Raw genomic sequence first — 15,488 nt, forward strand, 5'->3', positions numbered from 1 at the left:
AAGTCATTTATTTAGCACATCACTCCCTCATAACACCACAAGAGAAAAAAAAAAAAAAAAAATCAATGTTTCCCTGAAATACACAACTCAATTACAGTGCACAATCCATACTGGTGCAGTAATATGGTGTTTCTGCTCAGCAGCTCATTCATCCTCAAACAGAAAATAAAGTTACTTCATACCAGCTCAACCTTAATCAAATGAACAATATCCCTCCATTTAGTTTACTGCCTACTTGTAAATACATGATAAAATAGGAGTAATTCTGAAGGGAATTTATAATCCAGGAAACAATCGGACAAATACTTAGCTTCACAAGGGTACACATTAAAACAAATAACAACAAACAAACAAACAAACAAAACAAAAAAACTACCCAGGAACAAGATCCCCACTAACTATAGCTCACAGACGACAAAGTCAACATCCTGCTCATATATAAACACCCCAGCACAACACAAACCTGGTTAATTCCATTGGCATTAAAGTCTGTGTGTCCGGCAGTATGTGTAGTTTCAGTTGTAGTGAGCATGCTGGTGCGAGTATTCAGACAGAGTGGGACTCCCAATGGGCCGGCACATCCTGGCTGTATTTCCTTCCACCATTTACAGACTGCCAAACGTGTCCAATCATGTGCTTACAGCCCGCCCTCTATGCTTAACCTAGTGACATGACCTAACCCTTTAATCGGGCTCTCATTTCAGTCCATTCATTCCAACTCGGAGTAATAAACAACCCTATAAATAACCAATATACAAAAATAGCAAAGCCAAAAAGAATACTTAAGAATTAAGACAGAAAAAGATCATTTTAGATGAAGCGCCACATTTTATTTGACAAATCTTATGCCAGGCTTAACTCTATCATTACGTTCTATGTGAGGGATATAACCATCGTCATATTTATTCGTGTGGGTATGTGTGTGTTGTAAGCAGTAAACAAGATTACAGTTCTACCTGGGTTTCTGGCTCCTTCTCCACACTCTTCTGGGACTTCTCCCCACTCTGCTGTTGTTGAGCAACTTGAAGTGCCTGAAGATGCGAAAAACAATAACAAAATCCTGATTGGCTTTGTGAAGTCTCCAAGGAGTATTGTCTTTGTTTTTCAGCACATGTAAGTGTACTGTCAACCCACTACTGTGTATAACAATTAACCCTTCATTATCTTTAGCACGTTTAATAAATGACAAGTCACCTACATGCCAAAAACTAGTACTACAGGTTTGCCGTTGCTGCAGCACCAAGCAGCAAAATTACCGCGTGACAATCAACAAACACTATGCTTTCATAGAAAAGCTGCCTGCAATTTCCACATGTAAATGGAACATGAAAAATCTTCACCACACATTTTATGAAACCTTGCTTATGCAACTAACAACAACAACAACAACAACAACAACAACAAAAGATTTCATAATGCAGGACCCTCTATCCTTGGGTAAAATGCAAAACACTGTTGAAGCCCTTAGAAGCAGCAGCTGCAGCAGCACTGCTTGTGTTGTTTCTATGTACAGGATTGTCAGTCAGTTCAATTACCACAAATAGAAACAAAGAAATCGTTTAGAAGTTTTCTTTTAATTATACACAAGGCACATATAGACTGATTAAGCTGCTCGCTTGGAAGAAATCACACATTGTGACAGTTTGTCACTAGATAAAGTACCACTGTGGTGTAATGCAGTACAGGCCCAGCAGAGATGCCTTTCATATCAGTACATCAATGATGCACAAACATTTCAAAAGAAAGTACTTGTGTAACACTGCATCTTCAGCTTCTGCTTGGTAAGTGAAACTGACTAACCAGCTGACCTTAGCCTCCTATAAGGAAGTGGTTTGACATTTTTGCAAGGTTACTGTCAACAAAGTGAAATAGAGTGGCGATTTCATAATTTAATGAGGTCTGTTACACTTAGGCAGTTTAATTTGAGCTTCTTCAGACTAATGGTGAGGCAATGTCTTCATTTAGGCTACTGATTTAGTATAGTTTAGCTCACAGGTTCCTAACACCATAAACATTTGAGTGTCTCCTGCTCTAACACATCTGATTCAACTAATCAGCCAAGTACAAGCTCTTCCTGAGATGAAGTGGGTTTGTGAGAGCAGGAAAATCATTCAAATGTGCAGAAAATAGGGTACACCAGGACCAGGGATGGGAACCTGCAGTTCATATAAAAGTAGTAGTTCATTATTTAAATAATCGCTGTTACAGTCCTAATCATCGTATGTGGTCTTAATCAATAGGACACATCAAAGGCAAGTCTTTAGAAAAGTGCGGCTACTGCATGGCTTTTACTTGTTTTGAAGCATAAACTTTTACATCCCCAATTCCAAAAAAGTTGGGTCACTGTAAAATGTAAATAAAAATAGAATGCAATTATTTGCAAATCTCATAAACCCATATGCTATTCCAAATAGAACATAGAAAACGTATCAAATGTTTAAACTGAGGAAATGTACCATTTTAAGAAAAAAAATAAGGTAATTTTGCATTGGATAGCCACAACACATCTCAAAAATGGTTGGGACAGGGGTAATAAAAGACTGGAAAAGTAAGTGTCACAAAACAAACAGCTGGAGGAGCATTTTGTAACTAATTAGGTTAATTGGCAACAGGTCAGTAGCATGACTGCCTCTCTAAGATACTCTTTTTTTTTTTTTATACCAGAGTCACTCAGAAGTAAAGATGGGATGGAAGCATATGTTCCTCTAAAAACTGTATATACCATTCAGCATTGATGCCTTTCCAGATGTGCAAGCTGCCCACTCCATATGCACTAATGCACCCCCATACCATCAGAGATGCAGGCTTTTGAACTGAGCACTGTTAAAAAGGCGGATGGTCCCTCTCCTCTTTAGTTCAGAGGATGCAGCGTCCATGGTTCCCAAAAAGAATTTAAAATTTTGATTCGTCTGACCACAGAACAGTTTTCCACTTTGCCTCAGTCCATTTTAAATGAGCTTTGACCCAGAGAAGACAGCGGCGTTTCTGGATCATGTTCATATATGGCTTCTTCTTTGCATGACAGAGTTTTAACCAGCATTTGTGGATGGCACGGCAAACTGTGTTCACAGACAGTGAGTTCTGGAGGTGTTTCTGAGCCCATGCACTGATTTCAATTACAGAATCATGCCTGTTTTTAAATGCAGTGCCGCCTGAGGTCCCGACGATCACGGGAAAACATTACTTATTCTCACCCTTGTCCCTTGCACACAGATTTCTCCAGATTCTCTGAATCTTTTGACGATATTATGTGCTGTAAACGATGAGATATTCATAGTCTTCGCAATTTTTTGTTGAATTGTTCCACAAATTGTAGACGCAGTTTTACGTACATTGGTGAACCTCTGCCCATCTTTAATATTGAAAAACTCTGCCCCTCTAAGATGCTCTATTTATACCAAGTAACATTACTGACCTGTTGTTAATTAACCTCCAGCTGTTTATTTTTAGTAACACTTAATTTTCCAGCCTTTTGTTGCCCCCTTCCCAACTTTTTTGAGACGTGTTATGGCCTTCAAATTCAAAATGACCTTATATGTTTTTTAAAATGGTACATTTATTCAGTTTAAACATTTGATATATTTTCTATGTTCTATTGTGAATAACATATGGGTTCATGAGATTTTCCAATCATTGCATTCTGGTTTTATTTACATTTCACACAGTGTCCCAACTTTTTTGGACTTGGGGTTGTACAAGTCCTTGTGTTCACACTGATGGTCATTTTACAGTTTTGCATTAGCATTTGCATGTGCTCATTTGGTTGACACTTTTATCCAAACGACTTACAATTGACACAGGACTGAGCAGATGAAGGTTAAGGGTCTTGCTCAAGGACCCAGCATTAGCAGCTAGGCAGTGCTCGGATTCAAACCTACAAATGTCTGCTTCGTAGCCCAACAAGCGACCACACAGAAACAAAGATGTATTTGGTATCATCATAATTTCAAAGAGGGGCAATTTCTGACTTCTGACAAAAGATGGGTGCTCTCCTCAGTAACATCTAGCTGCACCTCTATTGTCATATTGAGCCAAACAAGCTCTATACCTTGATGCTCTTCTCTTGTCTACTTGACAAGTTTTATAAGTTAGATGTTGTTAAACCCTTCCTCAAAACAACATATTTAAACCGCTCTCTAGTTACTATCTAATCATCTGACCTCCTCTCCAATCCAAGATCTTTGAAAAAGGTTGTCACTTAACAGTTCTGTTCTTTTGAAACTAGAATAACAAGCATGCTCTCGATTTGGCTTCTGGGAGAATCCGAGTATACAATCAGCACTGGCTAAAGTGGCCCACCATCAAATGTTTGCCTCACATTGTTAATATGTTTCTATTTAAAAGGTTTAAAAACAGTTTGTTTAGACAGATTTGTTCTTGCCTGGCTTAGACAGATCAGTTCCAGTTTGTTAGCATTAATGGAGATTCTCTGAGCATACAAAAGTGCAATATGATGTCCCACAAGGCCCTCTATAATTCTCTTTTTTAATATCCAGCTGCTCGGTCGTGTAATTCTCACACATAATTTTGGCTTTTGCTCTTATGCTGATGATGCACAATTACATTCATTGGTTTGGCCAGACACAAAAGCACAGCTACACAAAAGGCATCTAAGCATGAATGAATTTTAAAAAACGTCCGTCTCCCAACTTTTCATCAAACAGAAATGCAAATGTCGGGAACCAAGTCTGGCTGCAGTAACGTTTCTGACATCACCTTGCAGCTTCAAGGCTACACTAAAACTACACAGTTAAAAGGTCCGTGACCATTATTTTTTATTATTACTATTAATATTATTAATTTCCTTCTCATGATAGGACATGAACAGAGAGGAGAAAAGAGAGGAAAACAGAAAATGAACAGAAAAGTGCTCACTGCTTTTGAGTATAGAAAAAAAATATAATTTCTACAAAAGTCATTGTAGTCAGTCCTTTAATTTCAAATTTCTAACAGAAAGCTTGAATTACTTTTACTGAGCAACTAGACCAATAGCATAATTATATTATATTTTGGTATGATTGTTTGAATAAGATCAAAAACAATAATGAATTACCTCAGTACAATCACAAAGCTGTTTATTCCATTGAGCATTTGAATACAGCTTCATGTAACAGAGCAACGTTTTCAACGAGGCAACATTTGAGTGAAGTGCAACAACAAAAGGTTGAACGCTGTTAAAGGTTAGCTTTTCCAAGTAAACACTGGAGCATTACAAAGCATTATTTACACACATGAGCCCTTCAGCCAAAGCTTCAAAAACAAACGGAAAGTTTTTCCAAGTGAATATTTGAACTGTACTGCAATAACAAAGTCATCTTTCTGGGAAATTATATGAATGTTGTTATGTGGCAGCTTTTCCTAGTGAATGTTTAAAGGACAGCATAAATACAGTATACTGAAGCAAAGTTAGCATCTAGGAGTAACAGCAGCGAATTAAACTGGGCCTAATCTTCAGTTCCTGCACTGTAGCTCGATTGGAGCTTCTCAATCACCTTGCCACAACAAAACCAAACCCAGGACTAGCCGTATCCTGGCCCTGTGTGCGTTCCCTTCACATAACATGGCTGAAAGTAGGAGGAGGTCTGGAGGTTTTTGCGTGGCACAAGTATTAAAGCAGTACACAACATTTAAACAAATTTAAAACAAACCAATCTGAAATTAATCTAGGCATATATATGGTCAAACGCTAGACAAAGAAATATGAGCTCGAGTTATATAGTGATAAGAAAACATCACTGCAGTTAAATAAAAATTAACTTGAAACATCAAATCGCCCTTTAAAACTGCATACATATTTTATTTTGCTTGTCTTTTAAATCCACCAGAAAAGGACTTTTGAAAAGAGGAAGATTCTTTGGCAGGCACTACACTAGCCTACTAGAGAAGCAATTGCAGCCAGAGACATTACTGCACGTCTGTGCGACTGTGTTTGATCAATCGATGATCTGTACTGTTTTAAATTCCACCTGTATAGCTCACATGGTAGCTGGGGAAAAAACATAACCAACTTCAGCAGAGGTACTCGAGTATGGCTTGCCTGCTGGTGGAAACAGCAACAATGTGGAAGATTGTGTGTAATTTGTGGAGCTGTGCGCAGACATCTGGTGGAACGCTGCTATTTGATTACCACTGAGCACATCAAAAAATCTTGTACCTCTCAAATGGCACTTTTCCAATGCATGGTGCAGCTCGACTCGACTCTGCTCGCCTTTTGGGGGCTTTCTGTGGATAGTACCTGGTACTGTTTTTAGTACCACCTCGGTCGAGGTTCCAAGCGAGCCGAGCTGATACCAAATGTGGGCAACGCACTGAGTAGGGATTTCTCCTTAACGAGTAGTTCTGTATTGTGCCTGAATAAATGTCATTTAATACATACTTTGCATATGGTAATATTCTATTAATCGAAAATTATGTATCATTTATCTCATCTCTAACTTGGTCATATCAAGCACTACGTCGGGTCTAGAACGCCGTTGTTTCACATCCTTAATAGGGTCCGTGTTCAGTGAACAGGAAGGGCATTTGGAATACGGCTGACAGTGTATCTGTACAGTGTTTCTATAATACAATATTATTCCTGAGTGAAGGCGAGTGGAAGATGGCACCCACGTTGAGGCGGCACTCACGTTGAGGTGGCACTAAACTGCAGAGGAAAAGCAAACTCCAAAAGTAAAGCGAGCCGAGTCGAGTCAAGCCGTACCGTGCAGTGGAGTGGAAAATTGACTTAAATCTCAGGGCATTTATGATCTTCTATGTGGCTGTGCATTGGACAGAAGGGTTTCTCTAACATTACGCTATGGTGCTGGTTATATGTTAAGGTATGGCCTTGGGAAGCTTAACAGAAAACATGGATTTGCTTTGGATTTGCTCACCAATCAGGATCAAGAACCACTGATTTCCAAGACTTTCTCTTCATAGAGAAATCAATGGTAGCACCTTGCTCAAACACACTATATGGATAAAAGTTTTTGGACACCTAAGCATCACACCCATATCTGTTTTTTTACCCCAAAACTGTTGTCACAAAGTTAGAAGCACACAATTGTTTAGGATGTCTTTACATGATGTAGCTTTATATTTTCCTTTCACTGGAACTAAGAGGCACAAAGCAAACTCCATTAAGACACGGTGTGCCAAGGTTGGAGTGGAACAACTTGAGTGACCTTCACAGAGCCCTGATTTCATCCCCAATGAACACGTCTGGGATGAACTGGAAGGCCAACAGCACCTCAGGTCTCCTCACCCAACATCAGTATCTGACCTCACTAATGCTCTTGTGGATGAATGAGCACAAATCCCCACAAACACGTACCAAAATCTTATAAGCCTTACCAGAAGATTGATGATTATTATAACAACAAGGGGGAACTGAAATTGGAATGGGATGTTTTGGTCATACTGGCAACCCCTTCCAGCGTGTCCCCTGCCTAAGATAGGCTAAAGGCTCCTCACGACCTTGTGCAGGATAAGTGGTACAGAAAATGGAAACTATTGAAAGGGCAAGGCCAATTTATTTGTTTTTTTCTGTAGACTGAAGACACTGGGATTTGAGATCAAAAGATGAATATGAGAAGAGAGTTTAGAATTTCAGCTTTTATATCCTGGTAGTTATATACAGATGTATTAAACAACATGGCACATTATGCATCAGACCACCCAGTTTGCAGGCAAGCAAAAATACTGGAACGTGACTGACAAGTGTTTCTTGTTACCCAGGTGTGTCCTATTAGATTGAGTGTTTAAACAATAAATAGCTCTGAACATCTACACCTGTATTAGTTGTTAAAAAGGATAAGCCAACATGAAGATCAGAAAGCTGTCTATGGGAGAAAAGCAAGTCATTTTGAATCTGAGAAAAATGGGAAAATCAAATTAGAGGCATTGCTCAAACATTGCGCTTAGCCAATACAACAATTTGGAATGTCAGCGATTGAAATCAGTTGCATAAACTAATCTTGCATTTTATTCAAACAGAGTGTTCCAAAGTAAGTGATATGAAAGGCTTTCCTGGAAAACAATAAAAGCAAACGCTATAGGAAGTATAGACCTGACAAACAAAAGTGTAATGCAACAGCAGGGCTGGACAATTCATTAGTCCAAACTTTAGCCTTAATTAAATATCTAATTGAGCTTTGAATCCGTACTCAACTATTACAACAGACTCCGTCTGAACCACAGCCAACTGGAGGGTGAGTAAAACACCCCATGCCTATTTATAGTACGCTTTAACCCACAGCTTCAGTGACAGCAATCACACCATAAAATAAGTAATTAATAGTTTATATCAGTCAAATGCACCATTAAAGATATAAAGCAGAATTTAGGCATCAGTTAGTGGCTTTGAACATTTTAAAATGCCACTATTTTACTTCTCTCTTTATTTCTTCAGGAGTTACTCGGCTGGGCTGACAGCGTTGTTGCCACATAAACAGCACCACATTCCATCAAAGTAGAGACATTTTTCTGAATGCTAAAACTATGCAATTAACTCATCTTGCCAATTAAGGTACAAATGCATGCAAGACTCTACAAATTTAACAGACTAGAACCAGGCACAATTTATAGTGCTGATTACAGCGGTAAATGACATGTTAGCATATGAAATGATGGTATCGATGGTACTGACCCCATACCTAATTCTGTGTCACTCTTGGGACCCTTCTATCAAAGTGGTCTGCACATGCCACTAGGGATGCCACGATACCAAAAATCTAGTAGTCGGTACCGATACCACCAAAAGTACACAATACTCGAAACGAAAGTCGATACCATGGTGTGGTATAAAAAAATATTAATAATAATAATTTAAAACTCTCCTAGAGGACATCCTCCTCTGGCTGATACTGGCAAAAAGAAAGAGAGAGAGAGAGATATTTTAGTTATCAAACACTGTCTGACAGTGAGTGGAGGCTACAGTGGAGGTGCACCCCTAAATGCATGCACGCACACACATGCACGCACACACACACACCTTATACTCTGAATTCAAGCATTAGTTTAAATTCACTGATATGGTGGCAGGCCAAAAAGATTTATAAAAAGCATGAACATTTGAATAATTATTAGTGACATTAGGCTAAATTTAGCTGACAGGACACGGGCTGGATGGCGATGCATGGTGGCCCATTCGGACGTAGTTTATAACACTGCAATGCGTTAGTGTCGTTAACACATAACTGGCTATCGAAACATTACATGGAGCATAACGTTAGCTGGTTTCACGGCAACGATGCCAGCTACCTCAAACAAACATAATATACGACCCATCTTTCAGGTGCTTCGCCAAATTCCAGGTGTTTCCTGCCTTTGTTTGAAATGAACGATAGCGTCAGTTGCACACCCGCTTCAGGGCATCAATTATATGTTTGTTGTCATCCACCTCGAATACAAAGTATTTCCATATTTAACTCATTCCACATTTCCTCTCAACGAGTTGGGGCGGAGCCAAACTTGTTAAGCTAAGCTAAACTTCTGTAGTTTTTCCCGTGTGCTTGTAGGCGTTGTTCTTCTTCTAAACCACTTGTGGCCGACTAAAACACTTGCGCGTATTTGTTTCCCCCTTCAGGTCCGGAAGAATTGCAACCTCGGTACCTTCATAACAATCAATACCAACGCATCTCCAGAAAAACAAGTACCGTCACATTTTAAGAATGTTGGTACTGACTTGGTACCAAAGTATCGGTTCTCGTGACATCCCTACATGCCACGGTACTCCACACATCGGCCAGAAGCCATCTGGTTGACAAGTGAATGATTTTTACTACGCATATTAGCCATGTTGCACGGATGACGATGTTTTCAGAATGAAAGAACACACAGGTATGTGTAAACGCTGACAAATCCAAGCAGTGTAATGCGGTCATAACTCGCCTGCCAACACAACACGTAGCTGCCTGCATACCAGTCAGATGTGAATAATATCTTTAATGTGTAATCTGAGGAGAGAAAACCACAGCTCCCAGGCCAAATGTTGGCCAACAACTTTTTGACTTTCTGTTGAGGGAGAAAACTCAATGCCCTACATTACAAAACTTTATTACATAAAGATTATGATAGTCATCCTCTCCCCAGAATTATTTTTTTATACAGGCCTAGACCTTTCATAAATCACAATTCACACATCTACATACAGGAAGTTTAACCACTGGGTGCTTGCCATTACTGTAAAACCGTGTATAAACACACACACACACACACACACACACACACACAACACTACACTTTCTACCTGTATGGAGAGCATATAGCATATTTAATCATTTTCTAGTTATCATTTTCATAAAAATTTTTGGAACATATACGATTTTACATCGTTTTTCATTTCAGCTGAGACGTTTCAGTGGCATCCATAATATATTTAACTATTCTTAAAATGTTAATGATGTACAGTCCCCGCAAATGTATTGGCATGGCAAGGCCAATTATTTTTGTTTTGAGGACATTTAATGCTTATAATAATATATAATTAAATCTTCATAGAACATTTCCTGATATTTACATCTAAATGCGTTAAACACCTTGGGACATGGCACCTTTGGTTTGAACCCACCTATTTTTCAAGTGATCAAAAATATTGTGGCATGTGACTGACAGGTGTTTTGTTGGCAATGTGTACACTTAATAGCTCTGAATGTCTACTCTTGGTTTCAATTAAATTTTATTTTTATAGCGCTCTTAACAATTGACATGGTCACTAAAATAAAATTTCCAAATTTTACATTTGAGCCCTGGGTTTGAAGACTAGCTTTGTTGCTAAAAAAGATAAACCAACATGAAGACCAGAGCGCTGTCTATGGGAGCAAAGCAAGCCATTTTGAAATTGAGAAAAGAGGGGAAAATCAATCCTTCCATTGCACAAGCACTGGGCAAAACCAATACAACAATTTGGAATGTCCTGAAAAAGAAAGAAACCACTGATGTACTAACAATCAGACACAGAACAGACTGACCAAAAGAGCTGCAAAGAAAAACCCAAAGACAACAGTAAGTGACATCACCAACAACCTCCAAAGGGCAGGAGTGAAGGCATCACAATCCACCGTTCGAGGAAGACCATCGAGAGCAGAAATATAGAAACAAACAATTCATCAGCAGTAAGAACTGGAAGGCCAGGTACAGGAAAATGAATATGGCACCAAGAGGAACGCATATGTCAACTTATTACTTTATGATTAAGTCACAAGTTAAGCTCAAACACAACTTCGACGCTCCACCAATACCCACGTGGGCAGGGTCCTGAAAATGTAATAAGTACGTACTGTGTACTGTAAGAATTTAAATATTGAAAAATGACTACTCCATCATCATACACACAGTAAAAAAATCTTCACAGCAATACCAGGACGCTCCAAACGTGTAACAAGTAGTAGAAAAGCACTAATCAGTTATGCAACAAATCATTTTCCACATTCTTTTCTGTTCTATTTTTTTTGTCCACTGTAATACCCCAACAGACTGAAATCCAGGAAACAAAATGGCCAGCAAGAGGACCGTCCTCCCTACTCTGACCCCTCACACTTCTGCAGGGTCGAACATCTGGTCTAGCGGAACTCCCCTGCATCGAATACGTAGGAAAGAATAGAATGGTGCACGGGGCATGAATGGAAATGAAATTTAATGGAAAAGTGTCAGGGGAAGCAGAGAAAGTATATCAGGGGAAACCTAAGAGAGATGAAGACTACAATAGATGCGAGATAAAGCTTAAAGAACCACAGCATGTGAACTCTGTTCTTCAATAAGAGACCACATTAGAGACCAAGAGACAACTCATGATTTGTCAGCTCTTCAACAAAAATGCTGTGGAGTTTCAAAACTACAGAGAGATGATCACTTGGAAATTCCAATAATGGTAAAAGATAACATGACGAAACGTTGCTCATCGTGGTGCAAATATTGTTGGTATGGCAGATAAAAATCATTTTGATTATGATAAATTCCAGAACAATGAAACATTAACATGAATCAACAGAAATATAAAACAGAGTATTCAACCTGTTGTATCGGGTGTGTGCCGGGTGTAGATGTTTTTACTGGTGTCTCATTGATCACTTGCTCCACGCCCAAGCTCAGTCGCTCCTGGCCAGCTGGACTGCTGTTGGCTGCTTGATCTGTCTTGGATTCCTGCATGTCGCTGTAAGAAAAAATACATACGTTGATTAAAACAAGGAACAGCTTAATAATTGGCAACGGCTTGTCATGTCCTAGTTAAGGCAGTAAGAAATCTGAAAAATGAATTACACACCAAATATAGTTTTATATATATTATAAAAGAGGTTTTGTATAGCAGATTTTGCAAATATAAGTGAACTGAAAAACAAAAAAGTCTGGGTGCAACAAGCTCTTAATGGGGTGCAAAATATTTTGAAGGTATTAATTGTCCGTCCTGCTCTTGAACAGATCTCCTCAGTGTGAAATAAGAAACCATTTCAGATTCAGCCTATCACAGATGTTTAAATAAAAAGTAAATAAATAAATAAAAACCACTGTTTACTGGGAGTTAATGGCAAAAGTGAAATCTAAATATAAGTGACAAGCCTACGTTTATTTGTGTTAAAAACAAGTTATGCAAATTTTTCTCCTTACACGAATCCCATACAATAAGTTTTACCATTCAAATGAAAGCTGTTTTCAGGGAATGACCAACCAAAAAGATAATGCTGAGTGTTAAATTACCAAAAATAGCCCAAAACCAGAATGCACACTTGGATACCAAATCTTTGGCAATCACCTCCTCTGTTTTTTTCTTGTTCGCAATGCAACTCATTTTCCATCAGTCTTCACATGGTTAAGCACTCTCCCACACGAGGAAGCCTGAGCCGATATTTTCTAAATAACTGACTGCCACCATGACTACAGTAAACAAAGGAGCCCTAGGTCCAGTGTTTATTAACAAACACATCTTGCTTCTGGAGCTATTTAACATTAACCAGGTGGTACGATCCGAGGATCTGGCAGGTGCAATAATACACTGGAAGGGCCTTATGTAAACAGCTGGTGGGGGCGGGGAAGCATTTCAAAAAGCAACACAGCTAGAGTAAACAGTAGAGAAAATCTCTAGACAAACAACAAACCCTTCTCCTGACATGAATGTGAACCAGAACACAACTTGGGGGATTTTTTTGGCCTGGAAGTCAGTTCTGCAGAAGAGATCCAAATATCGTGCTCATTACCCTCATAGCTGTGGTCTTTACATTTAAATTTTACTTGAAAATGACAACTGCAGATAGCTATTCATATCAACTAAACCAGTCAGAAGAGGGAAAACATCATTATCATTGCCACCCTGATGTACTTTTCTCCACTCAAGCTTGCATGTAATCATTATTCTTCATCTTCCAACGTCTTGATAATACGCATTAAACAATGTGACCTACATCATGCATTACTCACACACACAGGGACCAGAAGTGAAGTTACTGTAAATAGTTGAAAAAATGAGTGGAAAATAAATAAATAAATAAATATTAATAATACTAATGTAAAAAAGAGAGATTTTTTTCCAGTTTTTGTTGTCAATACGGTTCACTGCAGAAGCTGTAGATAATAGAATGTAAGATTCTTGATTTAAAAAAAAAAAAAGACTGAAAAGGCAGTGTGAGGAGGAAGAAGAATAAAGAAATAAGTACATGTGAATTATTTTGAGTTTAGAAATATGACATGACTAGTGTTCATAATTCTATATGTTATTTATTCTAGTGCTATTATTATGTATAAGAGAGTACAGAAGACATCTCAGACAATGGGAGGTACAGCACACACACACACACACACACACAGAGAGAAAAATCAGAGTGAGGCAGCACTGAGAGAACAGTGAGGCTCACATCAATTAAGTGTGTGAGGTGATTTATACGTGTGAGGTGACCTGTAAAGCCAATTGTCTACTAAATATTTTGGGTTTAGAAGCCAGTGGCTCCTTAAGAATTTTTTTGTCTGGCGCCCTGACTAGCCCAACTAATAGAAAGAAAAAGCTCCAATGTGCTGCCCAGTCCCATGTTTTGGTTGCCCGGATGCCCAATTAAATATCCATCCCAAACCGTATTAACTGCTCTTGTGGCTGAATGGTCAAATCCCCACAGGCAAACTCCAAAATCTAGCGGATAATCTTCCCAGAAGAGTGGACACTTGTATTAATGACATATTATGACATTAATATGGCAGCAACTCCATATCAATGCCATGCAGTTGTAATATGGTTGTTCAAGCATACATGCGCATCATGGTCACGTATCCACATTCTTTTGGCCATATAGTCTTCATCTCGTGTTTGCACTCTCATCAAAAATTCAGAAAGTCCATGGCTGCATGTACAGACAATCTTTCTGCACTGTTGTGTTGTCATGTTACGAGCATTTTGGCTTCAGTACAAACACCAACTTTAGCGTCACGGTGTTCGATACTTATATGATGCTATTGCAAAACCGACGCTTTATCAGTTACCAGTTATCTGTTTATTGCACTGATTTAAAGTACAACATAACATTTCTGGAAAAAAATACAACTTAACATTATTAATTTATTTAAGTAATTGTCAATTAAAAATTTGTCCACATTAGTTCAACTTTGAGTAACTAAATAAATGCAGAATCCACAGACATCTCTTCAAGGCAGACATGTTAATGACTTGATCCATGTTTGTTGCCATCTTAAACACTTCACGTTCAGAAAAAGGACTCTAAACTGAAGTTCAGTACTCCATTGTCCCTGGGACATGTTGAACTTTGAGTCATCTTTTACCCAAAAAAGTGCACGTTGTGTACCTTTAAATTATTACTCTACAAGCTAATTAATGTGGTCCTTAAGGTCCAATTATATACATTAAATCATTGTAAAGGTGCTTTACGTTCACAGTGCCACTGTTCATGACTCCACTGTCAGAAAGATACTGTGCAAAAATGGCATCCATGGAAAAGTGGTGATGTGAAAACCACTGCTAACCCAGAAGAACATTAAGGCTCATCTGACAAAACACACCTTAATGATCCTCAAACCTTTTGGGACAATGTTCTGTGGACTGATGAGTCGAAAGTGGAACTGTTTGGAAGACAGGGGGTGGTCACAAAAAGAACATCATACCTACAGTCAAGCATGATGGTGGAAGTGTGATGGTGTGAGGATGCTTTGCTGCTTCAGGACTTGGGCAACTTGTAATAATTGAGGGAAACATGAATTCTGCTCTCTACCAGAAAATCCTAAAGGAGAATGTCCGGTCTGCAATCCGTAAATTGAAACTCAAGCGCAACTGGATTATGCAGCAAGGCAATTATCCATAGCATAGGAGTAAGTCCACCCCTGAATGACTTTAAAAAAAAAAAGAAGCAAAATTAAAGTTTTGGAGTGACCTAGTCAAAGTCCTGAACTGAACCAATTGAGATGCTGCGGCAGGACCTTAAACGGGCAAATCATGCTCGAAAATCCAGTGTGGCTGAACTAAAGCAGCTCTGCAAAGAACAGTGAGCCACAGCACTGTGAAAGATTGATCTCTAGTT

At 38.8% G+C, this 15,488-nt stretch overlaps 1 protein-coding gene across 8 annotated transcripts in view; it reads right to left on the reverse strand.

The window, feature by feature from the left end:
• Window positions 1-15,488, reverse strand: part of foxp1a (forkhead box P1a) — a 51,902-nt gene that overhangs the window by 24,715 nt on the left and 11,699 nt on the right. For 6 of the 8 annotated variants that reach the window (XM_047160354.2, XM_047160353.2, XM_017486911.3 and 3 more), the window contains exons 2-3: window positions 11,992-12,130; window positions 957-1,031 (exon numbers count right to left, since the gene is read on the reverse strand). In XM_047160354.2, coding sequence (XP_047016310.1) covers window positions 957-1,031; window positions 11,992-12,126 — 210 coding nt within the window. In that variant the 5' untranslated portion in view covers window positions 12,127-12,130. Of the gene's footprint in view, window positions 1-463; window positions 657-956; window positions 1,032-11,991; window positions 12,131-15,488 lie in introns of those variants that run through there. The other 2 variants (XM_047160355.2, XM_017486912.3) reach the window with 2 other exon arrangements.

Source organism: Ictalurus punctatus, chromosome 15 (assembly GCF_001660625.3).
Source record: "Ictalurus punctatus breed USDA103 chromosome 15, Coco_2.0, whole genome shotgun sequence".
Taxonomy (NCBI): domain Eukaryota; kingdom Metazoa; phylum Chordata; class Actinopteri; order Siluriformes; family Ictaluridae; genus Ictalurus; species Ictalurus punctatus.